The 14,667-nt window shown below is 43.3% G+C and overlaps 1 protein-coding gene across 1 annotated transcript in view; it reads right to left on the reverse strand.

Moving 5' to 3' along the window:
* Positions 1 to 4,098: 4,098 nt before the first annotated feature.
* LOC147446168 (uncharacterized) overlaps positions 4,099 to 14,667 on the reverse strand; it is a 63,976-nt gene continuing 53,407 nt past the window's right edge. Inside the window, exon 2 of the mRNA XM_086525448.1 lies at positions 4,099 to 5,075. Within this exon, the coding sequence (XP_086381574.1) occupies positions 4,446 to 5,075 (630 nt within the window). The 3' untranslated portion in view covers positions 4,099 to 4,445. The remainder of the gene's footprint in view (positions 5,076 to 14,667) is intronic.

A 14,667-nucleotide genomic window follows, 5' to 3' on the forward strand; every position in this document is an offset into this window, starting at 1 on the left:
GACGTACTTTCAAGACCTTCCTCCAAAGTACTTTGGAGACCTTCCTCCAACTTTTGACTAATTAAATGTCTTTTGTTGTTGTAGATACAAAATTAATCATTGACAAACATAGCTTGTGAATCTTTTAAAGTTGTTCGGACTACTAGTAAGCCCAAATGTTGTACCTTTATGTGCAAAATAGCCCCAAAATATTCTATACATGTTGTTGTGTTGGTCCCCTTCTATTATGTCAATTTAAAAATAGTCGGAGTACCTAGCACACATAGTGGTCTCTTTTGGTTGTGGCATCAAAGGGTTTGTAGTCAACACATACCCTGCATATGGGTTACCGAGGCACCTACTATCAGTTAGAAATGAAGTAACTATGTTTTCTCTCAGTAGTCTATTTACCTCTGTTAAGAGAGCCTTTTGTTGCATTCCTGACAATAGCCTTAGCTTTTTAATCATAGGGTTTCTATACACTTTTTGAATGCACATATTGTTAAAAAACGACGTACTTAACGACCATAATGTATGATTGTATGATACAACACCCATATGATATGAAATAGAGTCTTCAAAAAAACATACCATACGAATTTAAACAGTAAGATACGGATTTTAATGCATTGTATTTTCCCATACAAAGCCGTACTATATGACCAAACGATGGCAACCTCGTTCTGAACCACAAGCTTTAGCTCCTAGCATCAAAACAAAGTGCTTCCATCACACCCCCACATATATTTGTAAGTACTGAACAATAGAGACGTTGGGATACCTTTTGAGCATGTTGAATGAAATTCATCCTCTACAATAGCGTTTCTGTAGAAAATTTCAGCATGTGTAAAAGTTTGGAAGCTCCTGTTATTTGTGTGTAGATAACAAGTGAAAGGAGCAAGGAACATAAATATGGAAGCATTTGGGAGCATAGAGTTGGACATCCACTCTTTTGCAACGTGAAGAACCCTCTGCTTGAAATTTTACTTGAGAAATTGTTTGAGAACACTGTTGGAATTTGTTTGAAATAGAATTGATCTGTTCTGCACTTGTTTTGGTGCCGATTTGAGATTGCTTGATTTTGGTTTTGCTTAATGATTTGTAATTTACTCATGGCTCATGCTTTTCTTGGGAGGAGTTTTGAAGAGAAAATAGGTGTTTGTTAATGTCTGAATATCTTCGGCTCAAGATTTCCTAAGAGGAGTGTTCATGTTAGTTGTAGAACCTCGCAACAACATAAAACAATGGTCTCGGAAGTGTTTAGTTGTAAGCTAGTAACCTCAGAACGATGCATACGTGGTCTGTGGAGTGTTTAGTTGTACTTCGAGCCTCCATGCGATGCAAGCTACGACGGTCTGGGAAGCGTTTGGTTGTAGCAATCCTCTATATCTCATGGCCCGAATCTTTTTAGGTTATTTGCGGGAAGAGTGATGAGGTAGTCGTTGAATATCTTCATGCCTAAGACCGTTTGTTGGGATCGGCGTTGTTTGTTTTTATGTCATATAACATGCATCTATAAGTATTAATCTTGCATCATGATGTGTCCCCTAATTGGGTGAGATTGCTTGCGTATGTAACTTTAGTGCATCGAAACATCTCTTTGAAGATCAACACGGTCTAGGTATAATGGCTAATTTTGCTACACCAAAATATCAAGAGCTTTAATATGGAATGAGACAATTGAATGACCCTCATATAATTTTTTGTCTAACTTGAGTTGTTTTGAAAATATAATCTGTGAACGATTACTCTTCTTTCAAGAGAGGGGGATGTCACAAATTGCTCATGTGTCAACCACTGAAGACCAAGGGGGTTAAGACTCCCTGAGCCTAACCCTAGCCAACCTAGAGATCTCCACCGAGGGACCTAAACGCTAGCAAAAGAATAAAAGACCAACTTACTAAAGAGGGCCGAGGGGCCTACAAGACAAAGGTATTAGGCTTTGTAGTCCTAACCCAACCAACTTACAGATCATTGGCCAAAGGGCCTACCCTAAAATAAAGCAAGGTGCTTGCTTTTAGACCAAATGCTCTTAAAACTAACGCTTTTCGTGTGAGATGGCCAAGAGCCTTTAGATATGATGTGTGTGTTCTCGAGCTTGTACTTTGTGGAAGCAATATAAAGAAATACCGAAAGGGACGCAAGGGTTTGGGGCCAATGCTCTCTCTCTCTCTCTCTCTCTCTCTCTCTCTCTCTCAATTCACAAGTGTTTTGAAGTATTGAAAATTTGTCCCATTTTGTTCTTTTCAATTGGCACGTGGTACCCTCCCGTAACAATAGAGATCCATATAGGGAAGACCTCCATGTGCACAACCATCGGAAGGCTAAATACAGAGACAAAAAAGTCATGTAGCTTGAAAAGCAATCAACGTATCACCGCCACCATCGCTGAACCATTCATGGAGCCGGTGTAGACAATCGTCAAAAAGGTTAGATCCATCCCAAGCATATTTCCTATCCACCCTGAAACCTTGCATGAGGTGCCCTCTCCAGCTGCCAAGACGGAGCAAAAACTAAGAGGATTGTCCGACCGCAAGTCTAGAAGGGGAAACCGCAACCGGAGTCAAAGTCGCACTACGAGAGGAGGAACCCAATGGCAAGCTGCCTCGTCCATGACCAAAAACACACCGATAGAGGCTACAAGTCAGCCCACCAATTGTAGATCTAGAGGCAATGAAAAGGTGGGAGAGGGCAAGTAGGTCAAGCAACACCAGAAAAAACGGAACCAAGTGTCCAGACACCCCATCATATTTACTAACACTAGCAGCCAGAAGTTGAGCCGATCTGGATCGCAGGCTGATGTCTCCCTAACATTTTCTTTCAGGAAAAAAAGTGAGAAATCTGATGGGGAACATGGGATCACCTAGGAAAGGGGAAGCAACAGGGAGCTCTGATACCATGTGTGGAGACACAAACTAATCACCTAAAAATGCATCATGTGAGTGGAAAGCAAAAGCAAAATGGAGAAGAGAGACGTGAAAGAGAGGACATCAAAGGGAACAAAGAGCAGCATGCCCAAGACATGGTGAACCCCCTCTACAAACACAACCATATGTACAAGTTCTATGTAACCAGAAACATTTTGTGTGTGCCATCATTTCGTTGTTTCGAAAATGCGGAGACGAAACACAATATAAAACCTTTCGCGTGTTTCATTGTGTCGAAGCGTTTCGGTCTATTTAGTTTCAAAAATGCCAAGACTGAACACAATACGAGCAATAGGAAACCTATTTAGGAGCCTTGTAGGTGAATATATCATACACTATATGGCTAATTTTTAAATTTTTAAATTAGACCTTGTTTTTTGTTCAGCCTCAGACACGTTTTCGCCCCCCTGTTTGTTTCATGTTTTGTTTTGTTTCGAAGGGACAAAATGCGTATTCATGTGGCACTGCGTACAACTGACAAGGGAGGGGCACCTATAAGGTGTCAACAAGCCTCTTAAACGAACCCACACCCTCCAAATCCTGAAATGAGGAAAAATAGGGCACCTACAACAAAGGGTCCAATAAGGGTGGACAATGTCGAACCGGTCAATGTGGCCCAGATGCAACCTAAATATGCAAGAGCATGTGGGTGGCAGGCCCAAGAGCACAGTAGTCATACAAGTATACAAAAAATATGTGAAGCGGAAGAGTATTGTAACTCTTAACAAGCATGAAACACAAAGGGAGACCACACGTGTATGCTAGATAGGTTTTCGTATGTTCAACGATTTTCTTCTGATGAGGAGCCAATCTCATAAAATCTGTCCATTGTCACTATATCAATCTCTCAATTTTCTGCTCTTTAGACCAATTTTCTTGATGCTACTATTATTCTCATTGTAACAATCAATATTGTACAGGAAGTCTCCCAACACCTCTTTACCAATGACATGATTGTATCCACATATAGGTGTTCGCTCAAATAATATAGCATACCTTCTGCCCACCCCCGAGAAAGTCGCTGCTGGACAATTTCTGTAACCACAAGCAAATACATGGTAGGGGCAAGAAAAAACGAAAACAAGGAGGTACTCTTCTGTACATAAAACGTAGCTTTATGAATGTGATACTAATTGTGTTCGCCGAGTCTACAATATTATGAACCATAAGTCCGAAACAGATAATAAGATCATTCCACAGCAAATGTCTTTTAAATGGAAAATGCTCTGTCGTATATGTACATCATTGTGAAAGCTGTCTTAGGCCAGTGTCACAACCAGCAATAAAAAGGCATACAGGCCGATCAGTCGTAAAATTGACTGCCCTTCCAAGAGCATGCAGCTCACCATTGGGCAGTTACCTTGTCTGACAAGAACCTGAGTTGTGGTTTTCAAGCTTACACCATATTCATTACACAACTTTCATTGTCATACGTGTAAAGGTGAACAGGGAAGCTCAAGATAATATGCGCGCATACATAAAGAGTCAAGTGGAGGCTAGAATTGGACCTTTACTCTCAATAAACTTCTTAGCAAATTGTCAAGGGCACATTTCAAAGCACTCTAAAATCTCAAAGTGCATTTGTAAACTTGGCTTTCTAGCTTCAAGGTAAATTTTCTCAAAAACAACTAGTTTGGCACTACCTTCCTCTTCAGCCTTTGTTCTTAAATATCTGACACAAAAATCTTTTTCAGTAGCTATCCATGGGCGTTGTAGGTCTTTCCATTGCCTTGGAGTTCCATGGAATCCCAAAACCAAACCTGAGCTTGAAGCATCAGCTGCTTTTACAACATCTTCAAGAAGGCGAGTATTTGTTAGATAAGCACCATGACAATTGAGACCGACATCAAGAAAATGGAATTCCACAATGCTAGCCAGAAAATCACGAGCCGTTGTAGGACAAAAAGCTTGCTCTGGAGGACAACTTTCAGCTTCCTGTATTTCAATCCTGCATTTTGTATTGAGCAAAGAGTTGATCACACCTGGACCATGTTTTGCCATGTAAGACATCTCAGAAAGGAGCTGATTTAACACAATACCGCCCTTGCTGAAGCCAAAAAGTAAGGTCTTGGGTAATCTATGCCGAGCATCTTCTCTGTGGTCTTGTTGGTTTCTGTTTTCCTCATTACATTCTTGCGATCCCCTAGTTTGGGCAAGCTGTGTTCTTGCCTGCAATTTTGGTGTGAGCTTCTCTATGTTCCAGAAAATCTTTCAATCAATGTAAATTAAAAGAAACTTGCAGAACTGAAAAGGTCTTCATAGCATTACTTCTAGCTATCTAAACTATTCGCTTTGACCTGAAAAGGATAATTAACTACTCAAAACACATGCAGAAGTGTTTGCAATTCGAAGTAACATCAATGGGCTGGCAATGGGTTCTGAGAGAGATTTTAACACAAAATTCAACCCGTAGTTGCCTAATTTAAACCCTATATATGCCTAGAATCCTTACCAGGCGGGTGAAACAGTGGGAAACCCACAACCGAGGGCCGGAGTGCCTTTAGTAGCCTCAAGGAATAAGATTGAGGGAGCTCGCATTGGAGCTCCAGCTATACTAGATCATTTCTAGAATTGTACAGATGAGAAAACAATTTTAGACATGATCTAGTGTGTTGTGCCTCAGTGACCGGCTGCGTAGGTCAAAGTGACTGTGTCACAAAGTGATGACGTGGCGGACAGCAGAAACCCTAAAATTCCTGCAAACCCTAATTTTTGCCAAAAACCCTAAATTCCGGAAATCGCGGAGGCGGATTTTTTTTTTTTTTAATTATTTTTTTTAAAAAAAATAAATTTTTTTTTTTTTTTTTTTGGAAAATGATGAGCGACGCGAATTTTGCTTTTGCTTTTTTTTAAAAAAAAAGAGAAAAGACTCTCTAAGAGAGAGAGAGAACTGATGCTTTTGATTTTAAAAGCTTTTGGGGCTCTGCTTTTGGGCATCCCTTGTAACCTTTAAATTAGTGGTGAGGGCCTCACTTCTCAGAGCATCTGGACGCACTTCTCAGAGCATCTGGACGCAGAGTCTGAGAGTGAAACCCTAACCGCTCTCTTGTACTTTGATGATTGATTAATACAAAAAGAAATACCGAAAGGGGCGCCAGTCTTTGGGGCCAATATCTCTAGGCACGAAACTCCGCCGGGCCAGTGCAAATCTATTGTGATCTGTGAATTGTGTTGAAGTGGTTATTTGGTGCTGTCGCGGTTGATTCTTGACTTGGAGTGTCCAAGCTTGTTACAGTGGTATCAGAGCACGGCCGATTTCTCTTCTACGGGAAATCCGATCCCCAAAATTTTTTTCCGCGGCACCTATGGCTTCAGGCAATGATCAGTCGACTCCCTCTGCATCTGGAGATGCGGGCTGGGATCACAACGAAGATTCAGACAAAGAGTATGGCCCGCCTTGGCCTACTTAGGCGGAGCGGCGAGAGATAGAGCGTCGCCAGTTGATCGGCGATGCAACAAAGATGATGCTCAATTTTGCCAAGGACCCGAAGATGGCAAAATATATGAACCAGACCTCTTTGGAAGAGGTACAAATGAAGTGGCAGAGAACCACAACACCACTCCCGAAACCCGCTCTCAAGAAACCTTCTGCCTCCAAGAAAATATACGGAGCAGGAACTGGAGAACGTGGTTGATGCACAGATTGCTCAGCTTTTCGACGTGCAAAAGAAAGGCAAAAAGCACGGTAAAAAGCAGAACAAAGGTACTGACTTCCCGGGATATTTGGGTTGTCAGTCGACATTCGACAAGGCAAAGAAACAGAAGAAGCGTGTTCGATTTGAAGGAGTGCCCAGTTCTTCTTCTTCTTCTTCTGACAGTTCTTCTAGCTCCTCGGATTAGAGCGAAGAAGACAGAAAAAGCAAAAAGCGAAGCAAGACACAAAGCTTCGGAAAGGGCAAGAAAAAGGCAAAGAAGGCTACATCTCGCCCAGAGACTGACAGTTCTACTGAGGACTCGTCTACAGACAGCTCAGATTTCGATGACGGAAAGTTTTATGCGAACAAGAAGAATTTTTTACAAAGCCAACCAGTATGACTTTCTCGAAGATAAAAGCAAGAAAGTCCGAGAGTTTAAGGAAGGTGGCCACTCGATCAAGTTTGATACTTTTCATGATACTCAGATGCTTCGAAGGCTTTGTCTTTTATACAGCAGTTTGACATCGCTTTCGCGGGAGGACGCTATTTAGAGCACTCCAAGATTCGGAGAGCTGCCTCTTACTTTAAGGGGAATGCTCGTACTTGGTGGTCCACGCTTCTATTAAGCAAGACTGTGCCAGTTACATGGCTGAAATTCAAGAGGCTTTTTATTTCTTCTTGGTTGACTCAAGAGTTTGAGCGAGATATACGAGCTGCTTGGAACCATCTCCGGATGACCAAGAGCGATACAGTGAATTCTTATTGTGAAAGATTCTGGAGCTCTTTTCTACCCGCCTCTTCATTCAAGAAGATCTCGTTCAGAGAACAGATTGAGCGGTTTACCTTGGGTCTACCTACAGAGATCCGAGATCACTGCTTGGAACAGAAGTCAGCTTCTATTCAGGAGTTGATGAGTCATGCGAAGCGGGGCTTTGCCATTCACTCTGGCAGTCTGACCTACCCCACAGATGAGGCCATGACACAACGAGCCGAACAGACTTCTGGGAATGAAAGTAGAATGAAAAAGAGCAACCCAGAGAAAAAAAAAAGGATGCACGACCCAAGCTTACTCCTGAGGAGAGAGCTCGCTTCATCAGAGAGGGGAAGTGCTTTGGATGCGGGAAACATGGACATATTTCCGCAAAGTGCCCTGATAAGGCACAGAAAGAACAGAATGATAAAGACGACGACAGGTCTGAGAGTTCGAGAGCAGCTGAGGAATGTGGCAGAAAAGGCAGATAGAAAAGCAGAACTGGTACCACATAGCGTGGGACTTGCACCGAATCAAATGAATGAAAGTACAAACTTTGCCGTTTTTTTTTGGGGCAAAGTGAAGGATCAGGAAGCTCTTTTGAAGGAGCCAAGGCCAACTTCTTTTCACTTGGAATTGGCGGCTCAATTTGGAACTACGCCCGACAGACTGACGCCACAGGCGGAGGTAGTTCGACTGGCACCCGGATGGGATGTTGCCATTACACCGAGCATTGGCAAACTTTGTTTGCAATGACAGGGGTGTTCAGGGCACGCGAGTGACGTTCTACTCGGGATCCCTTGGTACCACAAGAACTACGCCGTGGTTGACTACCGGGCCGAGAAAGCGACTTTGATAAATGAAGGGCTTAGAGATTGTACTTGATGAACTTCAGTTTTCTTACTCATTCTTTTGGGAGAACTAAACGATGGATAAAGGTTGAATATGTTTTGACCTGAAGAAACGAACGCCAAGATTTTTTTTTCTCCACGCTCATGCCGATTGCTTTTGAGAGGGCCTGAAGATCATACCATTGATCTGAAATCTGGAAGCACGCCACCGAATCGGCCACCTTATCGTGTGAGCCGAGTACAGAATGAAAAGATTATGAATTCAGTGAAAGACCTCTTGGAAAAGGGTCTTGTCCAGCCTAGTACTTCACCGTATTGCTCTCCAGTGTTGTTGGTTTTGAAGAAAGACGGATCTTAGAGAATGTGCATCGATTATAGCACTCTCAACGAAATCACCATCAAGAACAGATTTCCGATTCCTAGGATCGATGATATACTCGACAGGTTACAGGGATCCTCGTGCTTTAGCAGGATTGACTTGAAGAGTGGATATCATCAGATCAGGATAGCGCCAGGAGATGTCTACAAGACAGCTTTTTGGACGACTTTTGGGTTATTTGAGTTTTTGGTGATGCCTTTTGGCTCCTGCGACATTTAACCGGATGATGGACAGGATTTTTCGAGAGTACAGGCTATTTGTTGGCGCTTTCTTTGACGACATCATTGTTTTCTCGAAGAATGAGGCAGAACACAGAGATCATCTGCTTCAAGTCTTTCAGGCAATTACGAGATGACACGTTAGTGATTAATGCTAAGAAAAGTGAATTTTTCCTACTAGAGATACACTTTTTGGGACACATTGTGTCAGCAGCAGGAGTGCGAATGGACCCGACCAAGATAGAGACTATCCGTGATTGGCCCGATTTGAGGAATGTCCATGAAGTTAGAAGCTTCTTGGGACTGTGTTCGTACTACAGGCGGTTCATACGAAAGTTTGCAGAGGTTACTTCCCCTTTGCATACCTTGACACAGAAAGGAGTACCTTTTTCGTGGGGACCCACAGAGGTGACTGCCTTTCGGACATTGAAAGAGAAATTGACTACGAGACCTATTTTGACTTTGCCGGAATTGCAGAAGTCATTTGAAGTATATTGTGATGCTTGTGGTCGTAGTCTGGGTGCGGTCTTGCTGCAAGAAGGCCATGTCATAGCTTACGAGAGCCGTTTGTTCTCTAGGCCGGAGATGACAACACAGATCTATGAGAAAGAGCTTTTGGCGGTTATCCATGCTCTTACTCAGTGGCGGCATTACGTACTCGGAGCGGATTTTACTGTCTTTACAGACCATCAGAGTTTGCGCTACTTCTTGTCACAGAAGCAGCTTTCGGAAAAGCAGATGCGGTGGGGGAACATCTTGTCACAGTTCCACTTCCAGATTGTCCATGTGCAGGGACAGAAGAATGTGGTGGCAGATGCTTTGTCTCGGAAACCGTTGGTTCTGGCTATTTCCGCGATACATCATAGGAGCTTCGAGGATATGGTCGATCAGTGTGCCACAGATACAGGTTTTGCAGATATTTTCACACGGATACGGGATGGGGAGACAGTAGCTGGATACACCCTTCGGGAAGGCTACTTGATGAAAAAGACTATGTTGTGCGTTACACAGCCGTTGAGGGAAAAGGTTATGACTGATTGCCACTGTCCACCTTTGACGGGTCACCGTGGCATTGCTACCACCATGAAAGGGGTAGAGAGAGATTTCTTTTGGTGGAGACTGAAGAAGGATGTGGAAGAGTTTGTGCGTAGTTGCTTGGTATGCCAGAAGGTCAAGTTTGACAGGCATAAAGCATAGGGATTGTTACAGCCTTTACTCATACCCACCCGCCCCTGGGAAAGTATTGAAATGGATTTCATTTTTTTTTTATCTCCCGAGAATACAGAATGATCACGATGATTTTCCGATTACATGGCACGCCTGAGACGATTGTCTCCGACAGAGACCCTAGATTTATGAGTTTGTTTTGGAAGGCAATTTGGGAGAACATTGGCACGCGGTTGCAGTTCTCGTCATCGTTCCACTTGCAGACTGACGGGCAATCTGAGATTGCCAATTCAGTGATTTTAGATTTATTGAAGTCTTGTATCTCGCATCAGAAGACTCAATGGGAAAAGAACTTACCTTTGGTGGAATTTGCCTACAATAACACGATACACTCTTCGACGGGGAAGACGCCATGAGAGATTGTTGAAACTGCTACGAAGGTTCCATCCTTCCTGAGCACGAAAGATTAGAAATTTGAAGCGGATGAATATTCGCGAGATTTGGATACGACTTTTGCCAAGGTTCGCGAGACTTTACAGAAGTCTCAAGAACGACAGAAAAAGGCAGCGGATCCCCATCGTCGCGACTTGAAACTGAAGGAGGATGATTGGGTGCTCTTACTTTTGAGAAGGCACGCCTAAGAAAGAAGAAGGGAAAGGAGAGGCTTTTTCCAAAGCTTAGTATGTGATACTACGGACCTTTCCAGATTACTGACAAGATAAATGATGTCTCCTTCCCATTGAAACTGCCAGATACTTGGAGGATTCACAATGCATTGCATGTGAGTCTCTTGAACCCTGTTAAGGGTGATGTGCCTGATGATGGGGAGCCTGATGAGCAACCCAAAGTGGAAGAAAACGAGGAGATCCTTGTTCCTGAACAGATTTTGGCACATAATGATACGAAGAAAGGTAAAGTCCGAAGGCGGTTCTTGGTTAAGTTCAAGAACTTTCCTGCATTTGATGCGAAGTGGATGGAGGAGGAGGACCTAGCAGATACTCCTCGGATTGTGAAACTTTACCTCGATGTTTTGGTTTAGCATAGTCTACTCCAAACGGAACCCAGAATTCAGCTTGGCCGGAGATCTGGTGCAGTGGGATGCACAAGAGGGGAGTCACTCCACTCCTTTGTCAACAGATGCCTCGATTTTGATACTAAAGTCACTGATGTCTCTTTGAGCTTCAGGGATACTGAGAGCTGACAGTATTCTGCTGGATGACTTTATGAAATGGAATTCCTGATTATGATACTGATTTGTTCTTGACTTCTTGTGAGTGCAGGAACTGATGCCGAAATGACTGCAGCATTTTGGTCTGATTGATCTCGAATAGACATGGTTGCAATAGGGGTTAGTCAATCGGACATCGATGAGGTCCCGATTGGACCTAGATGTGATTGCTAGCTACATTGCCGATAAATCATGGTCTAAGATCCGAATGAATGTTGAATGTCATGTGATGTCCTATGATGTCTGGTGATATCCTGTGATGTCGTGTGATGTGACTGTCGATTTTGTACATGTGCTAGATGTGCGTTCCTAGTACGTAGGTACTAACAGTCAGTGTCTGCTAAGACGGTTTATGGCTTTTGTCGGTTTTGCAGGCGTAATCGCGGTCGATTACAATGCTTTCAAGAGGGGGGTATGTCACAAAGTGATGACGTGGCGGACAGCAAAAACCCTAATTTCTGCCAAAAACCCTAAAATTCTTGCAAACCCTAATTTTTGCCAAAAACCCTAAATTCCGGAAATCGCGGAGGCGGATTATTAAAAAAAAAAAAAAAATTTGGAAAATGATGAGCGACGCGAATTTTGCTTTTGCTTTTTTTTAAAAAAAAAGAGAAAAGACTCTCTAAGAGAGAGAGAGAACTGATGCTTTTGATTTTAAAAGCTTTTGGGGCTCTGCTTTTGGGGATCCCTTGTAACCTTTAAATTAGTGGTGAGGGCCTCACTTCTCAGAGCATCTGGACGCAGAGTCTGAGAGTGAAACCCTAACCGCTCTCTTGTACTTTGATGATTGATTAATACAAAAAGAAATACCGAAAGAGGCGCCAGTCTTTGGGGCCAATATCTCTAGGCACGGAACTCCGCCGGGCCAGTGCAAATCTATTGTGATCTGTGAATTGTGTTGAAGTGGTTATTTGGTGCTGTCGCGGTTGATTCTTGACTTGGAGTGTCCAAGCTTGTTACAGACTGGCACTTGTTTGAATGATTTTGTATTGCTTTTGAATGTGGGATTTTATACACATCGAAAAGGGCTGAGCATGAGTTTCACAATCGGAAAATTGAAACAGCCTTTCTTGTTGCCATGGTTCCACACGTTAGGACCGTACGGAAGAGACTAAGTTGAAGTTAGTGCAACAAATACAATGAAAAAAAAATCAAGGCACCAAGTAATCGTTTCAGCCTAGACTTTTGACTCAGAAATCAAACTAAAAATCACCTTCATAACTCGTGAACTTTGAGACTTTGATTAACAATGGACAGGAAGTATGCAATGAGCAGTCTGGACAATGCGGGCAATTGGGCATCATGATTCATGTTGATCCAAGATGCTTATTATAACATCACATTGTTTGCCGCAGGGAAGATGCTATGAGTGGCAAGAACCAAGAAGAAGCTGGGCCTAGGCCCTTTTGACTCTTGACCCAAGTTGGCAAGGATGGCCCAAGAAACCATCAGCAAAACTACCCAATAGATCCTACCCTCCACGTGGCAAAAACATATGGTGTTGCAATCAATAGGCCAAACCAATCGGATGCCATCAAACAGATTACCTGGGATTATAGACCTTCATAAGGTTATATAAGTTTGAACTAGCGTATTATAAGAGTGGCTAAAACACTCACAAAAACGCAAAGAGCAAGGCACACAAGAAATTGAACAAAGCAAGCCCTCAAGTCGAGTGCCCTTGGCAGTATTTCCTTATTATATTACAAGAGAGTTTATGACTGTGTGCACCCATGCACTGATCTGAGTCATACAATGGCCTCATGCCTTTATTTATAGGCACCTAGCCTTGCAAAAGCGTCTTAAAAACACTGTTGAAACAAAGGCTCAGAAAGTCTCCTACTTTCAATAACAGCACCCAACAAGTACAATTTAACTGGTTCAAAAAATTGTCGCCCAAGAATCAGCCGAGTGTAAATAAACTGCCCCGACAGCCGCAGCTGCCGTACGGATTCATGTTTTGCAGCACGAAAATCCGTCGTGATTTGCGGCAGGTTTCACGAGCTGCTCAAACCGGACTTTGGTGCCTTGTCTCGGGACCCACCGGCTACACCTATGGCTGCTACTCTCACCTACAGCTCCTTTGGCTCCTAGCACCGGCCGGTTACCAAGCTTGTCACATACCCCTCTTATAAAGAAATAATCATCCTCGAATACACCTGCATACACTAACATAGCACCAATGTTGTTGGGGAGGGGGGGAGGATAAGATGCTACGAGTGGCAAGGACCAAGAAGAAGCTGGACCTAGGCCCTTTTGACTCTTGACCCAAGTTGGCAAGGATGGTCCAAGAAAGCATGGGTAAAACTACCTGAAAAAAGACCCTACCCTCTACATGCAAAAAACATATGGTGTTGCGATCAATAGGCCAAACCGATCGAGCGCCATCAAACAGATTACACGGGATTCTATACCTTCATAAGGAGAGAGCACCATGGGAGAATATAGGCACTCGGCTTAAATTCTCGGCCTCGTTTCATCCACAAACAGATGGGCAATCAAAGATAGCCAACGCAGTGGGAGAAGTACTTACCTCTGGTAGAATTTGCTTACCATAATTCATACGTTTACGAAGAAGGCACCATTTGAGATATACGAGGGCATCAAAAAGGTTATGCCCATTCTGAGCACCAAGGACAAGATTCTTGAAGCAGATCAATATACACGAGATCTAGACACTACTTTTGCCAAGGTAAGGGAGGCTTTGTAGAAGTCTCAAGCGCAATGTAATAAGGCAACGGATAAGCATCGACGTGACCTGTAAGCATCGACGTGACTTGCAATTGACGGAGAATGATTGGGTGCTACTTCGATTTGAGAAAGCACGCCTACGTATCCAGAAGGATAAGGAGAGGCTTTTTCCAACCAAAGCTCATTATGCCATACTATGGACCCTTCCAGGTATAGGAAAAGATAAATGATGTATCCTTTAGGCTGCAGGTACCACATACTTGGAAGATTCACAATGCATTCCATGTGAGTCTATTAAGACCTTTCAAAGGTGAAGTGCCAGTGGACAGGGAGCCAGATGAGCACAACCAGAAGTGGAAGAGACGGAAGAGATTCTCGTTTGTAAGATGCAACAGAAGTGAATGTTGATATTGCTCAAGATGAGTGCTCCGAACAGTGCTCAAGGGTTCCGGAAGGGAGAGCCTTCCGTTTCTTTAGAGAGAGTGCAATGATCACAAACAAAGTGAATGCTACTATGAATGAAAGTGCTGAGACTGAGAGAAAGAGAGAGAAGAATACGACACCAGACGGTTCTCAAACCCTCCTCCAAGGGCCCCCCTCTCTATGGCGAGAGAGGTCTATGCCATGGATTGCACAAATCTAATACAATGGTCTAGATGCAATGGTCTTGCCGACGATGTCGACAACAATGATGACGACGGCGAGAACAGGCGGAAATCTGAAAACGCTAGGCTTGAAATGCTGAAATCTGGAAACGCTGACTTTCTACTGAATACTGACACTGTGTCGGCGGGGATGGCGATGACGACGATGCGCTAAAAACGCAGATGCTGAAATCTGA

The sequence above is a fragment of the Adiantum capillus-veneris genome, chromosome 12 (assembly GCF_014529385.1).
Source record: "Adiantum capillus-veneris isolate H3 chromosome 12, ASM1452938v2, whole genome shotgun sequence".
NCBI classification, from domain to species: Eukaryota; Viridiplantae; Streptophyta; class Polypodiopsida; order Polypodiales; family Pteridaceae; genus Adiantum; species Adiantum capillus-veneris.